General features: G+C 35.5%; 1 protein-coding gene and 1 long non-coding RNA gene across 8 annotated transcripts; one reads left to right on the top strand and one right to left on the bottom strand.

Annotated features, from left to right (window-relative positions):
- Nucleotides 1-357: 357 nt before the first annotated feature.
- On the top strand, nucleotides 358-3,262 carry LOC114306259 (putative acetyltransferase At3g50280). The gene is made up of 2 exons (XM_082871054.1): nucleotides 358-765; nucleotides 1,040-3,262. The coding sequence occupies exon 2, from the start codon at nucleotides 1,737-1,739 to the stop codon at nucleotides 3,081-3,083; it is 1,347 nt and encodes a 448-aa protein (XP_082727180.1). The 5' UTR covers nucleotides 358-765; nucleotides 1,040-1,736; the 3' UTR covers nucleotides 3,084-3,262.
- On the bottom strand, nucleotides 2,697-21,047 carry LOC114306267 (uncharacterized). 7 transcript variants are annotated; one of them, XR_014330788.1, is made up of 6 exons: nucleotides 20,760-21,047; nucleotides 19,346-19,479; nucleotides 17,005-17,063; nucleotides 15,005-15,058; nucleotides 14,630-14,767; nucleotides 6,858-8,507 (listed from the first exon to the last, which is right to left on the bottom strand). It is a non-coding gene; the product is annotated as an uncharacterized LOC114306267 (long non-coding RNA). The 7 variants fall into 7 exon arrangements; XR_014330789.1 differs by having other exon boundaries at nucleotides 14,630-14,755; nucleotides 20,760-21,046; XR_003644631.2 differs by lacking the exons at nucleotides 6,858-8,507; nucleotides 14,630-14,767 and adding an exon at nucleotides 2,697-4,732 and having other exon boundaries at nucleotides 20,760-21,042.
- Nucleotides 21,048-23,295: the final 2,248 nt, after the last annotated feature.

Here is a 23,295-nt window from a genome sequence, read left to right as displayed (position 1 = left end):
GGACCCTGTGAGGCTCTACATGCTCAAACAGTTTTCTCAAACCTGAACTTGAGAGAAATTTAAGAGAAGCCCAACCCATTTTGAAAATCATACAATCCATCTATTTTTGTTTTTTTTTTTTTTTTAAAAAAAATGTGATCCGATTAACTTAATTTTTAGTGTAAATAATGTGTTTCATGAATTTCACAAAATGAATTATTTAAATTATTGAGACAAACCCATAATGAGTAGAACTGGACCTCTCTAATCCGGATGCATACCAAAATTCTTTACCGAAACCTTTACCTACCCCACACACCCAGCAACCTTAGACGACTGGGTTCAGTACCTAATGCAAATAAACTATATATAAATCTTGAGTGAATGGTTAAACATGAACTAGTCTACATTTTCAAAGAAGTTATGTTTGTACATTGCGGCATTTGATCAAACAAGTAGCAGAGAAGAGAAGTTAAAGAAATCTAAAAAAATAGCACCCAAAGAGAGAGAAACAGCATATTCAAAACCAAACCCAGAGAGAGAAGATGAAAAGTATATTCATAACCAAAACCCAATAGAGAGAGAGAGAGAGAGAGAGAGAAGGGATAAAAAATACCTGGTGATGTTTATCAATGTCCCAAATTGAGAGAAATAGAGCAGAGAGTGCACCGAAACAGTCACTCAATCGTAGACATCAGAGAGAGCAATGAGCAACCAACAATCGTTTCTTCAACTTGGATAGCCTTCGCTGGTGTTCTTTTTCTAATACCACTGTTTGGTTTTCAGGTTTTCAAAAATAATTTCGTTTTTTTTGTCTGTAGTGAATTTTTCAAATATTTTAATTAATATATTTTATTTTTTACATCCACTTAATCTAAATACATTATATAATTTAGTTGAGAGAGTTGCAAGTCCACTACAAGTCCCGTTTGAATAATACAAACTATTATTTTGTAAATTCTTCCGTATATATCATTTATTACAAAAAATACGTGGATATAAAAATTGTAAAGTTGGTCGACATGTGTATTTTGAAAAATCGATCATCTATTTTGTTTAGATTCACACTAGTGCATGCGGAGCGGAGAAGTCAAGGAAGAACGGCGCACGTGGACAGCCACCGAAAGGTTTCCTGACTGAGCATGGCAGTTGCCGAGCTACGTAAGTTGTGTGTTATTGTTTGTGATTGCTTGTTGGCGTGCAAAATAGGTTTCCCCATCCTAACATATTTTTTAGAGATCAAAATGATAAAATGAAAAAAATTACATCATCGAAATAAGACACTACTAGACACCACAAGCCTAAATAGTTCTCTCACCAAAATCATTTTAAAAATCACATAATTCGTCTTTTTTGTTTGTATAAATATTATCTCATTAAGTTATTAGGAAGAAAAATTCAAAATGAATTCGAACTAAGCTTTTGTTAAAAAAAAAAAAATTTCCAACTACACTGAATCTCTCTCTTCAGATCAAAGACTAGAGAGAAGCTTCTTGCCAAAATACTTGATCGAATCCTTTACCTGCCCCCACACGCCCGCCAACCTTAAATGACCATTTTTATTTTTTTTAGATAGGGAACCCAAACGACAATAATGAGGTCAGTACAGTACCTAATACAAATAACATTAGTTATTTGGGATTATATGTATAAATCTTGAGTGAATGGTCCATACCAAGACAGACCATTTTAACCCTCTTCAACACTTCACATAACCATGTAAAGAAAAAACACTTCACACACACGCTTGCCTAACAATGAATCCTCCAAATGTCCAGTACATCTCAGAGTGCTTCATCAAACCCAAGTCTTCACTACAGGAAGAAGAGACAAAGCAGCCAATAATCCACTTGGCTCCATGGGACATAACCAAGCTCTCGGTCCATTACATCCAAAAGGGTCTTCTCTTTGTCAGGCCCTCTTCAATGATTGATCAAGAAAACTCAATCCAAACTCTCTTGGAGAGGCTCAAGGAGTCTCTTTCCCTCACTCTTGTTCATTTCTACCCTCTTGCCGGTCGGCTGGCAACGACCAAACAAGAAAACCCACCTCATTACTGTGTCTACATCAACAACAGCAACAGTCCCGGCGCCAAATTCATCCACGCCGCGGTGAATTTGACTCTCTCTGATATTCTTTCGCCAGTGGATGTACCGCTAGTTGTGCAATCGTTCTTTGACCATGACAGGGCCATCAACCACGACGGGCATACCCTGTCGTTGCTGTCAATTCAGGTAACAGAGTTGGTTGATGGCATCTTCATCGGATGTTCCATCAACCATGCGGTGGTTGATGGAACATCCTATTGGCATTTCTTCAATACTTGGTCAAACATTTTCATGACAAACAATTCTTCCATTTCTCGACCCCCTCTTCTCAACCGGTACAGCCCTGTTCTCAACCTCCCTTTCACCCACCACGATCAATTCATCAGCAGGTACAAAGCGCCGCCATTAAGAGAGAGAATTTTCCACTTATCCTCGGAATCCATAGCCAAACTAAAAGCTAAAGCTAATGCAGAGTGGCAAACCAACAGCATATCATCCTTCCAATCCGTGAGCGCGTTCATCTGGAGGTGCATCACGAGGACACGCTGCCTACCCTACGATCAAAAAACCAGTTGCATAATGTCAATCAATGACCGAACACGAATTGAACCGCCTTTGCCCGAGGGTTATTGTGGGAATCTTGCTCAAACAGTTAGAGGCATTGCTAAGGCTGGGGAGCTGCTAGAGAAGGGGCTCGGTTGGGCAGCGTGGCAGTTGAGGGAAGCAGTGGCGAACCACAATGACAAGGCGGTGAGGGAGTGGGTGGAGAAGTGGATGAAGACTCCACTTATAACACGGACGGCTGAATTCTTCGACCCTTGCGGCATCTTGGTGAGTAGCTCGCCGAGGTTTAAAATGTATGAGAACGAATTTGGAATGGGGAGAGCGGTGGCGATTCGAAGTGGATATGCGAATAAGTTAGACGGGAAAGTGATGATGTACCCGGGATATGAAGGCGGAGGAAGCATGGATTTGGAGGTGTGCCTTTTGCCGGAGTCTATGAGGGACCTTGAATCCGATGGAGAGTTCATGGATGCTGTTTGTATGAGTATCTGATCAAATGCTGCACTGAACTAAGATGAATTATTTTTAAGTTGTCAAATTTGGCCTTACTTAATTATAGTATGAAAAATGATATATAAGTTTACTTTTTAGATCAATTTGATAATTAAAAAGATATGATAGAGTGTTATCTTAGATATTTTAATTAATTGTCATATCATTGGGTTTAAAAATTGTGTCTAATTTTTGGACTAGTACATCAATGCCCTAGTACATATATATATATATATATATATATGGTGGCGCATCTACAATTCAAATAAGTAAGAATAAAGAAAATAAAAATAAAAAAACATTTTAATATTATAATATCTACTTAACTTAATTGGTATAAGTGTTCTTACCTTAAACCATGAAAAGAAGTAAAGTTCAAGACATCAACTAAGGCCTTTGCTTAATATATTATGAATTTGCTTAAAATATAAATTTTAATTTTTAATTGAAAATATATGTTGTTTAAGCCAATGGTCATAGGTTTAAGTCATGTGTCCCTCTTATAAGTATAATTCTTTTTTTTTTTCTTTTGGATGGAAAAATTGACACTTGGTATAAGGAGAAAAAGTCACTTGACAAAAAAAGATAATGAAGGTCATGAATACCAAGTGAGATGTTCACTTTATATATAGTATAGATAAATATTTCATACTATGAAATTAATGTTTCATTCCCCCTTAGTGGATTATATAAATTTTATTAGTATAACATTATCATTTTTTTATAAGTAAACCAATCAAAAAATGAACTAAAAGAAATAAAAAAGCTTCTACTGATTAATAGGAAATGGAAAAACGAATTGCAAAACAGTGGAAAACTTTACAATTAATTGCATCGGGCACAATTCTCGCTTACACCTGACTCAGTTTCAACTGATTTGTAATTAAAACGTTTATGCATAAAGCAATGTCATGCAAATATTTCAAGTAATGCCACCAAAAAGTAAAAGATGAAAAAAAAAAAAATAACAGCTGTACATAATTCATCAGAGTCAATGCTCATAACATCAAATTTGGAATCCAAATGATTATTCCAAACATAAAAGTTCGGGAAAAAAATTCTGCAACTGATAAAAATCTTCGAAAAAAATTTGCAATTAAAACTTCCAAAATCGATGAAACTCCAAAATTTTAAAACAATCCTTTTTCTTTCATTTGTGTTGGGAGGAGAATATGATATGCCTACAAAATGACTCGTTTTGGAAGGAACCATAGAAAGTTAAAAGTTAATTTTTTACTAATTTTAAGTCACATCGCCTCTCACATTAAACAGTGAAAAAAGTTAAAAAAAAATAAATCAACTTTTTACCATCTTTCCAAAACACCACTCAATCAAAATGAATTGTAACACCTCTCAATGATGAGATAAACGTATAAAAAAAAATTACAGCTCATGATTAATGTACAAGGCAAACTGCGAAATAAACCAGAGGTAAAGTTTTTTTTAAAAAAAATAAATAATAAATTCTCCACTATCAAATTCTCACATCATTCTGATCACCAACAGCCTGAATGAACAACGTTGAGAATTTCAGCAAAAGCTAGCAGGGGAGCACTATGGCTATTGGTGTTTGCGAAAAACTGAATTTCAGGAGAAGCTAGTAGGGGAGCGCTATCGATCTGATATCCTGGTTGAGTCTCGGCTTGGTTCTGCTCAGTTCATTAATAAAGGAGCTGAACTCAAACTTAAATAAGTACGGTTCATATATGTTAAATAATATTTTTATTTAATTATTTTTTTAAATAATATAAATAATGAAAAAATTCACATAAATTATATTGGGACATGACACATTTGTTTTAATCAATACCTTCACCATCCTGATACAAAGGATCCGAACTAGCATTTGAGCTCATTCATGGCAACCATTAATTATTATTATTATTGCCATAAAACATGCAACAAGAACCTATTTTATATCTAATTAAAATTTTCACAGTTTTTATTTTATTTTGCCAAACAATCAGAAAGTCTTGATTAACATTGATAATCAAGATTTCATGTCGTAAGAATAAGGGAAAAAAATTTGCGGGAAATCCAGATAAAATCTATTTTTTATTTATAAATGAGACAACACCAAAGACATAATAGCTGAGTACAATTCCTCTCCAGTTTGAAAGGTCTAATGTGGCCCACTTTAAGTCTGTTTCAATGAACCAAATTTTTTATCTTATGATCGAGCAAATTATTTATATTAAAAATTATATTGATCGAATATTGATAATTATTTAATCAAATTATATCTATTTAGAGAAATAAAAATAAAAAGACTATTTTCAATGACATGGGCTTCTCTCAGGTTGTTCGGGCCTAAGGAGCCGACAATGAGTCTTATTTTAATGATTCAAACGGTTCATTTTGTGATGTGTTTCGTGTACATCCTCAGTAAAAAAAAATTTCGTCAACTCAACAATCATAAGTTTTTCATTTTATGAATTTTAACTCCAAAAAAATTAACGTGTATTTTTGAAAATCATCCATCTAAATTTTTAGAGATAAACACGACAAAATAAAAAGTCTACGATTATTGAATGGACCTAATTTTTTTCATTGATGATATACACTGAGAGCCCTACAAAATAAGCAAATTGGATCATCGAAATGGAGTCATGTTGGGTCCTACAAGCTTGAACAATTTTCTCAAATCTGAACTTGTGAGAAATTTAAGAAAAGCCAAACCCATTTTGAAAATCATACAATCTATCTATATTTTTTTTCAAATATATGTGATCCCATTAACTTAATATTTTATATTAATAATATGCTTCACAAATCTCACAAAATAAACAATTTAAATTATCTAAACAAACCCATAATAAGTTAAACTAGATCTCTCTAATCCGGATTGAATCATTTACGAGTAATGTTAAGAATTATGAAAAAAGTATTATATAATGCTTCATAAAGATTTTTTATTATTTAATTCATGTATAATATTTTATTACAATAATGCTAGGGGTCAGGAATAATTTGTGAGGAAAGGCTTCATGAATGAGTTGGCACTGGCCAACTCATCTTGGTGGACCTCCAATATATTATTTAAAAAAAAAGAAAAAAAAAGGAAATAATATATTTTACCTAGAGAGAGAAAGTATTGTGGTTTTATGTTTCTTCAACAGCATGACAGCCGCATTAGCAGCAACGGCAATCTCTAAAAAAAAAACTCCTCTTTCTCTTACGTTTCCAATGGTCCAGGCGGTCAACAATTTATATGCCACCGCTTTCATACGTATTCCAAGAAAATTTGAGTTTTTTTTATCGTGATTTCTACTTCGAGTTCGGGCAAGAACACCATCTCTGATTATAAATGTATGAAAATATCCTATACTTGATTTTTAACTTCTTTGTGCATATTTGGAGGTTTTTTTTTTTATATCAAACCCTAGAACTTTGAAAATTTGGGGATTTTATTATGAATCAATCATGAATTGTTGAGTGTTGATGTAGTTCTCTTTCATTTGTATTTTTTGGGTATTTGTTTGAAGGCTAAGTTAATGAAAGAAAAAAATTGTTGAATTTTTAACTATTTGTCTGAAAGCTAACTCAATGAATAAAAGTATTGTTTGTTTGGAGTATAGATGTAGTTCACAATTTCAACAATCACATCCAGGTAAAAAGAAAGGAATGAATACACTTAATGTAGATAATGTAATTATTTTGTAAATTTGAATTATGGGGGAACAAAAATTTAATAATAGAGATGTATATATTGGAGTGCTAAATATCTGTATCATTGATAACATCTCTGCTTTAAATGTTTAGAAACAATTGTATTTCCTGTTTTCTGTTCATTTTACCCTTCTGTTTCTAAAGATTTGAAACACTTCCGTGTTTTGAACTAACATTGTTTTTTACATCAGTTTTTATAACTTCACCTGAAAAGAGACCACAGTTTTGCACTACTGTCATGCATTGACTTTTTTCGTTTCTTTTTTAATTTGTGCAATTCTGTTCAATGAAATGGGTTGTTTCAGCTACAAATTTTTCATTTCAAGAATCATTTGTTTGCTAAAATTTGTCAATTTCATTCACATGCAGATCATGAGAAAGGCCAACACCAAAAACAAACAAGTGATGAAATTTAGTCAATATTTGTTTGAATTTATAAAAGTTACAAATTCATGGTGTGCAAAATTGTTATAACACTAGTTGAATTTATTACTAAAATTTCTTCTTGAATTTTTTGTCGCTGAAATTTCTGCTTGAATTTTTACAAATTTTCAGTAGAAAGTTAATAAAATAATTTAATTTTCTACTTAATTAGGGTTTTTGTGGCCTTTGTTATGAATAAAAATTTTCTAATTTGTTATTTACATTGTAGAGGTATGGATAAAGAAATATCGAGTGGATCAAATGAGAACTGTGACAAAATTGATACCAAGACTAAAATAGAAGAAACAAAAAATGTAGAAGTTGAAATTGAGGGTCCTAAAGTGGGAATGACATTTAAGTCAAGTGATGAAATTTATGAATATTATTCAAGATACGGGAAGAGAAATGGTTTTGCAGTGTCTAAGAAATATTGTAAAAGAGGAGATGATGGGGAGAAATATATATAACTATTGCTTGTACTCGTGCTGAAAAGGCAAAAATCAAAACAAGCAATATAGTTAAACTACGCCCACAAATTAAAACGAGATGCAAAGCTGAACTTAATGCAAATTTACAAGCCGATGGAATGTGGATACTACGATCCTTAAGACTTGAGCATAACCATGAAATGAGTCCAAGCAAATCTCATTTTTTCAAGCAAAATAGGATTCTTGAGCCACATGTGAAAAGAAGACTTGAATTAACTGATAGTGCAGGGATTAGGATGAACAAAAATTTTATTTCACTTGTGCTTGAAGCTGGAGGACATGAGAAGTTGTCATATTTAGAGAAAGATTGTAGGAATCATATAGACGAAGTTGGTCGTTTGAAACTTGAGAAAGGAGATGCCACTGCAATGCATAATTATTTTGTGAAAATGCAAGCTGATAATTTAGATTTTTTTTTTTTGTCCTGGATTTGGATGAAGAGTGCCGATTACTAAATGTATTTTAGGTTGATCCAAAATAGGGCTGCATTTAATCCAAGGAGTAGGGCTGCATTTAATCCAAGGAGCAGGGCTGCATTTAAAGAGTTTGGCGATGTGGTTACATTTGACACGATATACTTGGTAAATAAGTATGATATACCCTTTGCCCCATTTATTGGGGTCAACTATCATAAACAATCGACATCATTAGGTTGTGGACTCATTTCACGTGAAAACACAGAGACATTTACATGGTTATTTAAGTCTTGGCTTGCATGCATGTCTGAATGTCCTCCAAATGCTATTATTACAGATCAAGACAAAGCCATGAAAAATGTTATACAAATTGTTTTCCCTAATGTGCGTCATTGCTGGTTTTTGTGGCATATCTTGAAAAAAATTACCTGAAAAAGTGAAAGGATACAAAGAATATGAGGCAATAAAATTTGGTATACAAAATGCAATTTATGATTCCTTGACAAAAAAGGAATTTGAAAAAAATTGAAATGAGTTCATTGAGAACTATCAACTTGAAAGCAATGAATTGTTATTTAGATTGTTTGAGGATAGGCATCAATGGGTACCTACATTTGTCAAAGACATTTTTTGGGCAAGAATGTCAACCACACAGCGAAGTGAAAGCATGCACGCATTCTTTGATGAGTGCATCAACTCGAAAACCACTTTGAAACAATTTGTGGAGCAATATGAGAATGCTTTGGCGAAGAAGGTGGAAAATGAAAATGGAGAAGAATTTAATTCTCCATTTGAGAAGCAATTTCAAAAAGCTTGTACTATTGCAAAATTTAAAGAGTTCCAACAGGAGGTTGTAGGGCACCTTCATTGCAATTTGACTTTGTATACACAAGGTCCCAATTTTTCTATATGAAGTAAGTAAAGATGTTCCATTTGGAGAGAACCTTCGATTAGCACATTTCACTATGTATTTTGATAAGAATAACTTTGACACAAATTGTAGTTGTCGATTGTTCGAGTTTAGGGGAATAGTGTGTAGGCATCAAATTGTGGTGTTAATGAAAGAAAGGGTCCATGAGATATCAGACAAGTACATTTTAAGAAGATGGAACAAAAATGTGAAAAGGTGCCATAGTAAAGTGATTATCAATTATAACTGTTGAATATTGGCTACAGATTCTGGCCATGTGATGAAAAGTGGCAGCCAGCTACATGGTGGGGAAGCCATGAGGCCATATGAATTGGCCATGAGGCCATGAGAAGCCATGTGAAGCATCAATCTGAAAAGCCACCGAAAGCACAACAATGGGCTGGCAGCCAGCTCATTTCAAAGACTTTCTCTTGCATTTGTAATCTCTATATATAGAGAAGCTAAGGAGAGTTGAGATGTACAGCTGAGATAACAGAGAGGTGTGAGCTTAGAGAGCAAAGAGAGAGAGAGAATTACAGAGAGTGTTGTAATTCTTACCATTTTGTTTAATATAGTGAATCCGCTGCCCGTAGACGTAGGCGACTTGCCGAACCACGTTAAATCTTATGTGTTATTGCTTGTTTGAGTTCCCTGGTGTGCCCCCGATCCGCAACAATTGGTATCACAGCTCGGGTTGCGAAAAATCGAATTTTTCCCGAAAGTGCCCAGATTTCGAAGTGCTCAAAATCCACTTTTGACCATACCAGGAGGAAGAACTCCCCGAGAGGAGTCCAGAACAGCAAAAACAGAGCCCAGAGGAGCTTCGACGCGCCGTCACGCGCCAGGAGAAGATTGCGCGTGAAACCCACGCGCCACACGCGCCGCTCAGTGAAGAAGACGACCTAGTCAGCCGACACGTCAGCCACGTGTCAGCCACGTGCCCTGCCCAGTCAGCCTGAGCCGCTGACCAAGCCGCGTTAACGCGCCGTCAAGCCGAGTTGACCAGCCGTCAAGCCGCGCTGACCGCGCCGCCGATCCTTCGTTGACTAGCCGTTGACCGGAGAATTTATCCGGTGCATCTTAGCGCACCAGATTCTGCAGATCTGACCCGTCCAAAGTGTTTTTGCCAGATCGGAGCCATTCGGAGTCCGTTTTTGACGATCCAATAGTGCTTCCCAACTATTTGGAGTATTCCGGACACATCTATACGGTCAGTTTTTTGAATTGAAGTTTCTAAAAAATGGCAGAATCTAGATCAACCGAGTCCGTAAGTAATTCAGCCAGTACAAGCACTTCTAGGCATTAGACCCCGGTGTCCCATGCCAAGTTCGAGGTAGAGAAGTTCGATGGAAGCAGCAACTTCGGCATGTGGAGATGCGAAGTTAAGGATATGCTTGTCCAAATGAACCTGCACTTCACTCTGGGAGACAAACCAGATGACCTGGATGAGATAGAATGGGAGAGGGTGAATCTCCTGGCCTGCAGTTCCATCCGACTTTGCCTTGCAAAAGAGGAGAAGTATGCCTTTACAGAATATGATATTGCGAAGAAGCTTTGGAAGGCGCTGGAAGATAAGTTCATGACAAAGAGCATTGAGAACCGGCTCTACTTGAGGAAAAGGTTGTTTCGTTTCGACTACATTAAAGGTATTTCGATGAACGAACACCTAAATAACTTCAACAAAATTATTACGGATTTGAAGAATTTGGATGATCAAGTTGGTGATGAAGACAAAGCACTGTTATTGTTAAATTCCTTGCCTGACTCGTATGATCATCTCACTACTACTTTACTGTACGGTAAAGAGAAGATCAAGTATATTGATGTTGCAAACGCCTTGGTGAACAATGAGTTCAGAAGGAAAGATAAGTCTGCAAACAGGGACTCAACATCCGAGGCATTAACAGTCAGAGGCAGAACAAATAACAGAAGAAATACAGGGCGAGGAAAGTCTTGCTCAAAATCTAGGGGGAAACCTTCAGACAAAAGACGTCTTGCAAAAGACGAGTGTGCAGCTTGTCGCCAGAATGGGCATTGGGCAAAAGATTGTCCAAATAAAGACAAGACAGAAGAGAAGGTGAATATTGCACGAGATGGAGATAATGATGAAGGAGGAGCCTTCACAGTTTCATCATATGGCCAGTCTGATGAATGGATAATAGATTCCGGATGTTCATTCCATATGTATCCTAACAAGCAGTGGTTCTCGAGCTTACGAGAGTTCGATGGAGGAGTTGTGCTGATGGGCAACGACCAAGCTTGCCAGACAAAGGGGATTGGAACAATTAAACTGAAAATCCATGATGGAACAATCAGAATTCTTGAAGATGTACGGTATGTACCAGATCTAACCAAGAATCTCATCTCAGTGGGAGTTTTAGACTCCAAAGGTTACAGAGTAACCATGGAAGGTGGAGTCCTTAAAGTTGTTCGAGGAGCATTGGTTGCAATGAAGGGTACTCGACAGGGAAATTTATATTTCCTAGATGGCTCTACAGTCACAGGGAGAGTGGCTGTCTCCACCAGTTCCAGCTCAGAAGATGATGCATCAGACACTTCCAAACTTTGGCACATGCGCCTAGGGCATGTCGGTGAGAAGGCTTTACAAGGGTTGGTAAAGCAAGGCCTGTTGAAAGGCGCCAAGACGGGGAAGCTTGAGTTCTGCGAGCATTGTGTATTGGGCAAGCAAACAAGAATCAAGTTTGGTACTGCAATTCACCGTACCAAAGGGATTCTAGCCTACGTCCACACCGACGTATGAGGTCCTTCCAAGAATGCTTCGTTGGGAGGTAAACACTACTTTGTGTCGTTCATTGATGATTTCTCTAGAAGAGTTTGGATTTATACAATGAAACACAAAGATGAAGTCTTAGACATCTTACTTACGTGGAAGAAGATGATTGAGACCCAGACAAGCAGACGGATCAAGAAGCTCAGATCTGACAATGGTGGAGAATATACATCAGATCCCTTCTTTGAGGTTTGCTAGAATGCAGGGATAGTGAGACATTTCACAGTTCCTGGAACACCGCAGCAGAATAGAGTTGCAGAACGCATGAATCGCACTTTGGTGGAGAAAGTCTGGTGTATGCTGTCACAGTCTGGATTGAGCAAGGCATTTTGGGGCGAGGCATTGAACTATGCTCGTCATCTTGTCAACAGACTACCTACTGCAGCATTAGATGGGAAGACTCCCATGGAGGTATGGTCAGGAGTCCCAGTTACTGATTATGATCAGTTACGTATCTTTGGATGTCCAGCATATTTTCATGTTACAGAATCTAAGTTGGATCCAAGAGCCAAGAAAGCCATCTTCTTGGGCTTCGGTGACGGTGTCAAGGGATACAGACTGTGGTGCCCTGAATCAAAGAAAGTTCTCATCAGAAGAGACGTTACCTTTGATGAGTCTGCAATGCTGAAGCAACCAGATCCTCAACAGAATGAGGAAGCATTGAAGAAGTCAGTGCAGGTGGAGTTTGAGACTCCAGCAAAGACTAGTCAGCCAATCAACCATCCTGAAGAAGTCTCAGAGGATAGCTCTGAAGAGAGTTCAGATGAAAATGAAGATCCAGAGGCTCCGCAACAATCATAACCCATTGCAATCAGGAAAGGAAAAAGGGTTACTAAGCAACCTAGTTGGATGACCGATATGGTAGCCTATGCACTTCCAATCATTGAAGACAATGTTCCTTGCACTTTCAAAGAAGCCGTGCATAATGCAAAAAGTGTCAAATGGAAGGAGGCTATGGATGAAGAGATCGGGTCACTTCACAAGAACCAGACTTGGGAGTTGGTGCAACTTCCAAAAGGCAAGAAAGCAATTGGGTGTAAGTGGGTTTACACCAAGAAGGAAGGCATTCCAGGCAGAGACAACATCAGATTCAAAGCTAGATTGGTAGCTAAAGGCTATGCTCAGAAGGAAGGAATAGACTACAATGAGGTATTCTCACCTGTTGTGAAGCACACGTCTCGCATCTTGTTAGCTTTGGTTGCACAGTTTGATCTCGAGCTCGCCCAACTCGACGTCAAAACTGCCTTCTTACATGGAGATCTTGAAGAGGAGATATACATGTCCCAGCCAGATGGTTTCAAAATTGCTGGAAAAGAGAATTGGGCCTGTAAGCTGAACAAATCGTTGTACGGATTGAAGCAATCCCCGAGACAGTGGTACAAGCGATTTGATCGGTTCATGATGGAGACGGAATACACAAGAAGTCAATTTGATCATTGTGTATATTTCTGTAAGCTTCCCGACGGTTCCTTCATCTATTTGCTCTTATATGTAGATGATATGCTGATTGCATCTACGAGCAAGGTGGAAATTGACAAACTCAAGGCACAGTTAGCAAGGGAGTTTGAAATGAAGGATTTGGGAGAAGCAAAGAAAGTTCTTGGCATGGAGATCAAGAGAGACAGGAAGAAGGGCACGGTTTGTCTGACACAAACCCAGTATCTGAAAAAGGTGTTAGACAGATTTGGCATCAATGGGAAAACCAAAGCTGTAAGTACACCATTGGCCCCTCATTTCAAGCTTAGTGCTTCGTTGTCTCCACGCACAGAAGAAGAACGGAAGCATATGGCACAGGTTCCATATGCAAATGCAGTTGGTGCATTAATGTATGCTATGGTTTGTACACGGCCTGGCATCTCGCATGCTGTGAGTATGGTAAGCAGGTATATGCATGATCTAGGAAAAGATCACTGGCAGGCAGTGAAATGGATCCTAAGGTACATACATGGCACGGTCAATCTGGGTTTGAAGTTCGAGAGAGATAACCGACTCGGGCAGAATTTGGAAGGATATGTGGACTCAGATTATGCTGGTGACTTAGACAAACGCCGGTCAACAACAGGGTATTTATTTACGCTTGCTAAAGGGCCGGTAAGTTGGAGGTCAACGCTTCAATCAACGGTGGCTTTATCTACTACAGAGGCAGAGTACATGGCAGTGACGGAAGCCTTTAAGGAAGCTATTTGGCTACATGGGTTGATTGAAGACTTGGGAATTGTTCAGAAGCACGTTGAGGTGTTTTGTGACAGTCAGAGTGCCATTTGTTTGGCAAAGAACCAGATTCATCATGCCCGCACCAAGCACATTGATGTCCGTTTCCATTTCATCCGAGAAATTATGAATGAAGGGGATATTCTGCTTCAAAAGATTGGTACTGCAGATAATCCGGCCGATATGCTCACAAAGGTAGTTTCTGGGATCAAGTTCCAACATTATTTGGACTTGGTCAACATCTCTCGGAACTGAGCACCTTCGGGTGCATGGCAGTGTTGATCGATCACTATGTTGGATAAGAGAATCCTCGCCAAGGTGGAGATTTGTTGAATATTGGCTACAGATTCTGGCCATGTGATGGAAAGTGGCAGCCAGCTACATGGTGGGGAAGCCATGAGGCCATGTGAGTTGGCCATGAGGCCATGAGAAGCCATGTGAAGCATCAATCTGGAAAGCCACCGAAAGCACAATAATGGGCTGGCAGCCAGCTCATTTCAAAGACTTTCTCTTGCATTTGTAATCTCTATATATAGAGAAGCTAAGGAGAGTTGAGATGTACAGCTGAGATAACAGAGAGGTGTGAGCTTAGAGAGCAAAGAGAGAGAGAGAATTACAGAGAGTGTTGTAATTCTTACCATTTTGTTCAATATAGTGAATCCGCTGCCCGTGGACGTAGGCGACTTGCCGAACCACGTTAAATCTTATGTGTTATTGCTTGTTTGAGTTCCCTGGTGTGCCCCCCATCCGCAACAATAACAACCCTTCAATATTGCCTAAAACATGTCAGTATAATAAAATGTTCAATGTCTTCAATGATGTGGCTGATTTGGCAACTGATTGTGAAAATATGTGTGATATGGTGGTCGAACAACTACTTGAACTAATAGGAAAATTCAAAGAAGAAGTTGAAATTGATTGTGGAAATAATAAATCTAGTTTTGTGAGTAATCATCATAATTCAACAACTTATGGAGATGGTGTTTCAAAGTCAAAAGAGAGTAGAACCATACTTGATCCAGTTGTTTTACGTCAAAAGGGGAGACCACCGTGTAAAAGGAAATAGCCTATGATTGAAAAAGTTGTTAAGAAAAAGAAAGGAGCAAAGACCAAGACAAAGACTATCAACATCAAAGGAAGTATAGAGATGTGAAAATTATTTGAATAAGTTAATTTACTATTAAAAAGAAAAGAAAAAAAAAGAAGCTATTATTTTGTTAACTTTCAAATTTTAAATTTTGCAGCAATCCAAGTTTGGTGCACCTTCAAATATAGGATTTGATCTTGGAACAGAAGAGAGTATTCAATTGAATGTAAGAAGTTTATTTTATTCATTAATTTTATAATTATATGATTTATTTGTAGTTGGATTGTCTAATTGCTTCTTACATTGCAGTAATTTGAATTATTGGTCCAACTTACGTAATAGTCCAGCGTGTATTTGTTTACATGGTTGTATGAAAATTTAATATATTTTATTTTTTTGATAGGAGCATCATCATCCATCTCCATCTTCGATGTTCAAACATTCAAGTTTCACAAAAATGTTGAATGACATAGCACAATCATAGGCTAACAATCCAGAAGAGGACACAAATGGTAGAAGTTGAAAATGTCTACATGACGGGGTTGCTTGGACATTTGTTGACTTCTTTTCTTCTCTTTTGCCTTTTTTTTTTTTTTTTTTTTTTTGAAAGTTCATTGAGAATATTTATATTACATTTTTAGAGACTTGTTTATTAAAGCACTATGATTTTGGTGTTGACTTATAAAGTTGAACTATTACATTGAAACATTATCAATTACTAGTTGCAAGGCATCGTGCTTTGCACAATCACCCATGCCCGTGGTTCAAGCAAATTTTAACATGAAATCAAATGTAGTATGAGGTAAGCCCTACTCTCTAAGTACGTGGAAGAAATTGATGTCCGTAGAAAGATTAAGAATATCCACCCCATTATTAGTTTCAGTCATGCCGGTAGTTTTTCTTCTTTTTTTTAAGTAGAAGAAAGTTAATTATCATGTTGAAGTAACATAGTACAAAACAAAATAAAGAATACCTAGCTTTTAGTGGATTTTACTTTATTAAGGTATTAGAAATAAATAAAGAAAATAGTATAATCAGAAGCTACTCGTTAAAACAAAGAGCAAAATAATGCCAACTTTCCAAATTTTCCAACAAAGATTAATAGTCACATGATACATGAATAAACCAACCACCATGCACAAGGTAAAACTAACAGAAAATATTTTGAAAGTAAAAAAATGTTCTGAATTAGCATCTCATAAATATATTCCAAGCAAGAGTATCAATTGAAAAATGGTCAAAAGTCATGTGAACAATCCTGGTAAACTATGAGATGAAGATAATTGTTTTGCCTCTTATTATTCCACCACAAAATTTGTTTCTTAGGTACTGACTATCTTTCCATCTTTATCATATTTACCTAAGAAATTTGTTCTTATACCACTGTAGAGTTGGAATTCTTTTGAGATTCTAAAATGTCGAGCTACTCTCTTTAGATCCCTCCTTTTCATATCCAAGGCATTTCTAAAGTGTTCATGTGATGGTAGCAAGTCTCGTGATGATTGAGGACACAAAAACATTAGTGCATTTTCATGAATTTTTTTATAATTTTGTAAATTGCAGCAAGTTTATGAAGAATCTTTTTTTTTTTTTTTTTAAACTAATCATGATTTAAACTTCCATTTTCTATATTCTTACAGGGAAAGAAAAAAACAGAAGTTAGGGAGAAGGGCAAAGGGAAGCATTGAATTATCTGATTTATTAACAGGATTTTCAAGCGCCAATGAATATGGACTACACAACATCAAAGCACTCATATAATAAATTGAACAATGGTCAAGATTCAACAACCTCAAATTCCTTTTAGAAAGCAAACCGAGAGTCAATTCAAATTCTGAACTAATACGTAAATTCAAAGTTTAAGAACCAAAACATTAAAAGCAAATAAAAATTAAAAGAAAGAATTGACAAGAAAGAAAGTTTTACCTTTTAGAAAAGAAGATTCTTTGCAATTCTAGTCATGGTTTTAATATGACGATCGACTCCTGAAAATCAGAAAGAGAAAATAAACATTAAGCTCCAAGAAATTCTACCCAAAAAAATGGAAAATAAAAAGGAACATTAAAAAAATCTAGGAAAAAGATCCATATAAAAAGCAGGAGCAATTCTTTTACCCAAAAATGAACAAAACCACATGATAATTGTATAATCAATTCCACAAGCAACAAAAAATAAAAGAGAAAGAAGAAAAGGCTGATGAGGGGAAGATCCTGCTTTATGCCTTAGTTCTTCTCTTCTATGAAAAGAAACATCAAGCATTGATTGACATATATGCTTTCACTAATTTTAGGTCTAGAATATTTTTTTAGGCAGAGAGATGCAAACCAACCATCAAAATATAATTTGTCAAAAATGTATTTGATACACTTATTGGAAGAGCTATAGCAAGACTAAAGACTCCAAAAACAAGACATTGAAGAGTGGTATTCTATTAATGGGCTGCTTCTCTTTTAAAAAGGCACAACCAAAATATTCAATCACACAAAAAATATTTGATAATTTTGCATCTTCACTTGCACCATTTATACAGCATTCTCGTTTTCGCCACTTTGCTCTTTGAATCCTTACACCTACTGTAAAGATTATAGAGAAAATTCTTGCAGAGGCAGTATTCAAATACATACACTAATCAGAAATGTGAGTTTTGTAAGTTGACTTATGTTGCCCTCAAGCAAAATAGATTTTTTTTACTTGGATCACTGAATTTCTTGATTGTCATATCCAAAGCATCTGCAATAATATGGATTCCATGCCATAGGGAAAGGGAACCATTTAAATGGGAACATACTGCTCTATCTACTAAAATAATAGATTGATCATAATATCATAAGAAGCATTTTTTCCTATTACCAGTTAGTCATGTACTTGAACAACTTATCATAAAAGCATCATTATTTGCAAGAATTTATAAATAATGCATATTAAGTATGCAATCCAATCTTAAAAGAACCTTTAACATATTCACAAACTTGCTGAATAGTGTCCTCTTCAATCCATTGATGAATATTGGTACACTTTTCAATTTTTTTTTTTCTTCCCTCCAAGCATAGAAAATAAGAAAATGGCAATCATGTTTTCATAAATTTCTCCTGATTTTTGGGTTACATAAATCAAAGAGTCGGTATTTGCAAGTTTTAAACCCAAAATTCCGTATGTTAGTATTTTGAATGTTTTGTTGATAAATGAAATGGAACATGAATAATGAAACAAACAATTTAGTTTATTTATTTGGTTAGGAAAACTCAATCAGTGGAGATACACATCCCAAAATCTAACAAACAAGTTTTGATATTTTTCAGAGAATTTTTCCAGCTAATAAACATGAGCTAGTGTAAGCAATAAACTGTGTGTTTGTTTCCCAATTACTTGCAAAGAACACCACAGTTTAATTAAAATTTTTGTTAGTGTGCGCAAGTAAGATGTCAACTACAGCAACAAGCTTTTATATCTTGTCTGGGTATATATGAGAGCAGTGATTGAAACCAAAATAAAACAATCGATTTTGGCAAAAAATCTCTAGTTGTTACAGGTTTTTCATTATGGTCCACAAAATTGAATGAACCCCAATGAGTGCTTCCCCCACAAAGGATCCTTGTTTTACTATATTTGAAACACTATTTATTTCCACAAGTAAAATTTCAATGAGTACATGTTAAATTAATGAATATGCAACTACAATTTTTTTTATATATATAAAAAAAAAAGCAAATCAAATATTATAAAGTCTAAGACCTAAAGGTACTATATCAAGAATACATAATTCATCACAACAATTGTCTAATATGTAAGGGCAAGCAATATATTTTATTTTATTTTTCAAAAAAAAAAAAAAATCCCTTTCTGTGATCTAGAAGCTTTTGAAAAACAAAACAAAAACAATGAAAAAGAAAATAATTTTATACATGATGAATAGATCAAATCTCGAAAATCAAATAACTCTGCAATGCTAACCAACAACAAATTTGAATCCAATCACTCATGACAAAATATCCCAATGATTAGAACATAAAATGTTTGCTGCAGATTCACCTGTACCAACCTATGACCACAAAAGAAGAAATATACAGGATAACAGTGTCTTTCCACCCAAAATATATTGGATAACCTCCCTATCAACCACATCATCTGCAATTAGTTTATTCACCTTTGAGTGTTATGAGCATGCACGCGCACTCGCACATAATAATAATTATGTTGTTTATTAAGAAAAAAGCTAGAAGAGAATCAGAAAAGAAAAGCAGTAGAGAGAAATAGGGAAATAATTTACCTGTTTGGCTGAATATTATACGACCGTGGAGCATTTGCCAGTAATAGTAGTGTCTGAATGCCACACATTAAGTTGATCAAAGTGTCTATCACAATGTGACACATCAACCATAGAAAAGAAGTACCACCATGTTTCTGGCAATGTAAATGTGCTCAATTTAAACCACAATCACATATTTATTAGGAAGGCAAAAAGTAAACACTACAGAGAGTGATCTCTGAAAACGTAAATGCCTCAACTTTAAAAATAAATGCCTCAAAAGAAAGCGAGTAAAAAAACCAGACTGTGCAAGAAATGCCATAATTCATACCAAAGTTGTGAGTCTTTGATTGACCACGAACAACGAAAAAAAATTAAAAATTTAAAAAGTCATGAGAAGCAAAATTGAGAATTTGCAAGTATAGGAAAAGGTTTTCAAAAAGAAGTAATTTAGAGGACACAAAGAACATGCAAAAAAGTTAATACGCAACAATAGGTACTAACCTCCCCATCAATAAAAATAATTAACAAAAAACAAAAGAAGAAGAAAGAATATAACCTGGCCCTTCTAAAAGAGTTATTTATCATGAAGATCACAACTTTCCTATTCGTTTTGATTACCTCATCACAAAAGTAGAACAATAAATAAAATCATCACTTTTGCCAATTCTTTTATGGCTTTCCTAAACTCGCTCACTGCCTTTTCTATTTCTTGGTTCTTTTTGTAGACAATTTTTTCTTCCACAATAATTCATTTAACAGTCAGCAACTTAATTTCTTGCCTAAAGGTACCTGGTTAAAGTAGAAAACCCCAAAGAAAATCAATGAATAAGAATGGTACCATTGCATGTTGGAGAAATTATGGAATCCCAATAATTTCAGTAACAAATACATACATACACATGCATATATAAATAGAAGCAGTAATCTATAATGTAGAAGGGGGATATGATTATATCACAATAATTAATTTGAATAACAAAATGTACATAAGATAGAAACGCGCCATTTTTTTTTTATTTATTCAAAAAAAAAAAAAAAAAAAAAACAGTTGAACCTCACTCATGATTAATAAAGCAGTGAAACAAAAAGATAAACCAGCAAAAAAGTGCAATAAGGAAAACCAGCAAGAGCTTGTCCAATAAGTGAGAATGGAAAAGAGAAACTCAGCGAAACCCGCAAATCCTTGTCCCACGAAAAATGTGCGAATGCAAAAGAATAAAAAAAAAAAAAATGGAAAAACCCCCAAAATAAAGCAGCCATTCTTACAACAAGAAGTCAAATTACATAAAGAAGCTGAATAAAAGAGAAAATGGGTGTTGTTGGCGTGAATAACAGGACACATGTTCATAGACAAAATCAAAAACAACACAAAACCAAACATTCAGCAAGAATAAGGCAAGAAAATGAAAACAAACCTCAGAATTAAACCAACCTGTTGCTTCCCCTTCAAAGCCTTTCACTTCACTTCGCGCGAGCCATCTCCGATAGGGATCTCCGATATGGTTTCTCATGGATATCGTCCAGAGAGAAAGAGATGCGACTAAGAGATGAGAGAAGCGTGAGGAACAGAGAGAAACAGAGTCGGTGATTGTTTGATTATGGAACCGTGAGAGAGAATTTTGCAAGCCGTGAAAATTTTCTCAAGAGCAACAAGAGAAAAATACTAATTATTAAGATAATGGCTTCCCCAGGAGGCCGTCGGTGTTTTCCGTATGGACTTTTTTTTTTTAATAACTATTTTAATTAAAAATAAATAAAATTAATTAAAAAAATAATAACATAAAATATTATTTAAATTATAATTATTTTATTATCAAAAAATTTATCTCAAAAGAAACTTCTAACCTCAAACAAAAATAATCAAAAAAAAAAAAATTAAAAAGATACCTCATATTTCAAACGAATAGAAAATAAAATGAATAATGCTTGGGACCCCTTTTTGGGGGTCACCCCCTCATCCCCTTTGCCACGTGGCAGGGGTGATTGGAAGAGCAAGAAAAAAAAAGAAAAAGAAAAAGAAAAGGTAACCAATGAGAGAGAGAGGGAGTCAAAGAGGGTGGGGGAAAAGAGGGATGAATCATTACTCAAATAAAATATGTGGACGACTGATGTTCACATAAAGCGAATAGAAAATAAATATGTGAACGACTGTTGTTCACACAAAGTGAATAAATACGGTAAAAATAAATAAAAAACAAACAATGTATTCACCGTAGGTAGCAATTTATGAAAGAGTCTAACATGTAATAGCAATTTACCAAATAATCCAACATGGTACACTACTCTAGTGAACAAGCAGAAAGAACAGAAATGGCACAAGAAAAATAGAGCCATCCCTACTGTAGCAACTCAAACGCCCTCTTATATTATGGCCTCGTTTGGGAAGTGACTATTTTAGTAGGTTATTTGGCTTTTTGACTATTTTAGTAGGCTATTTTAGTTTTTGTGTTTGGGAAGTTGAGATGAATTTTATTTGGGTTGTTGTATTGAAAAATGTGTTGAAATGATGTTTGAAATTAGAATAACAAATTTGCCCCTAAAAATATATATTTTTAAATTGTTGTCAAGGGATAAAATCGTAATTTACCATCTAAAAATCAAATTTTGTAGCTGACTGTGCCTACACTGCCGCTGTGCAGGCCTTTTTTTTTTTTTTTTTTTTTTTTTTTTTTTTTTTTTTTTTTTTTTGAAAAAGCTTGCAAAATGGCTTTTTGGCTAAAATTTTTTTTTAGACTATAATAGCCGGCCAAATCACTTCCCAAACAGCCCCTATAGTAATATAGATAAATTATAGTTTTTATTTTTAAAACAAGTTCAAATACAAATAATCTATCTATACAATTATAAAGATTTTTTTGGGTTTTCTCAAAATACCCCAATAGCAATTATGACTTACATTTTTTTTTTCCTTTTCAGACCAATTACATGGGCAGTTATGAATAATTTTTTTTCTAACTCTTTCAATTGTGAGTAATGTTAGAAATCTTAAAAATTTTACCAAATGTCTCACATGGGTATGAGATTTACACAATGTGAGTCCCACACCCATGTAAGACAGTTGGTAGAACTTTGGTAGAATTTTTAGAGTCACTAGCTGTAGACGTCCTCGAACGTTCCGGGAGGGAATCCCGTTTTGTTCATTTGGGCTCACTACAGTTCGAACTCAAATTATCACAGTTTTTAATCTGATCTCACAATGTGCGATGTGAGATTGATAAATCACCAAAGAGTCCAAATCCGGCAAATCGTTTTGAAAAACAGATTTTTAGAAAGAAGTGTCAAACATGGACTGCTTTGTCAGATACAGAGTCGCCACCTAAATGTTTTATTTTTAGAAAATTTAGGAAACCCTAACTCGTTGCCTAAGGCCACATGTCCGTCATCACCAAAGTTGCCTCGGCTCGGGAACTTGGGTACGATTGGGGAAGGTCAGCTATGAGCACCCCCGCTCGCCCGATCAAAAATCGGCCACTACTAAACATGATATCTCGTTTTTGAAAACACATGCGTTCTTATTCCGATTAATTAGCTAGAATTACTATGTGATGCGCACAACACACAAGTATAGACTAGATCGCCCAATTTGGAATAAAGCATCGCATATCCGTTTTGTTTGGAAATGATTTGAAATTTGCTACTCGCAAGTAGGCTAAAACACGGATTTCAATGAATTATTCTAATTCAAGTAATCCAACCTTCACCCATGGGCATTCAGGCAGTTATATCACATAAGCACATAGCCTCATGGTAAGCATGTTATCATGGCAAAACTCACATATATGCAAGATGCTAAAGCATAAATACTCACAGTGTACTCCGAACCAAAACAAGAAACTAGTTAGTAATCATGCATGATCCTAGTTCATGTTAAGATGGCTAATGCAACACATGCAAAATGCAACTAAAATAGGCTCTGCTATTCTACGATGGCATATGAAATGCAACACTTAACATGTATTCAACTCAAA

This window comes from Camellia sinensis, chromosome 5 (assembly GCF_055761805.1).
Source record: "Camellia sinensis isolate YWXY chromosome 5, ASM5576180v1, whole genome shotgun sequence".
NCBI lineage: Eukaryota > Viridiplantae > Streptophyta > Magnoliopsida > Ericales > Theaceae > Camellia > Camellia sinensis.
The sequence above is the reverse complement of the archived record's forward strand: the minus strand, read 5'-3'. Positions and strand labels throughout refer to the sequence as shown.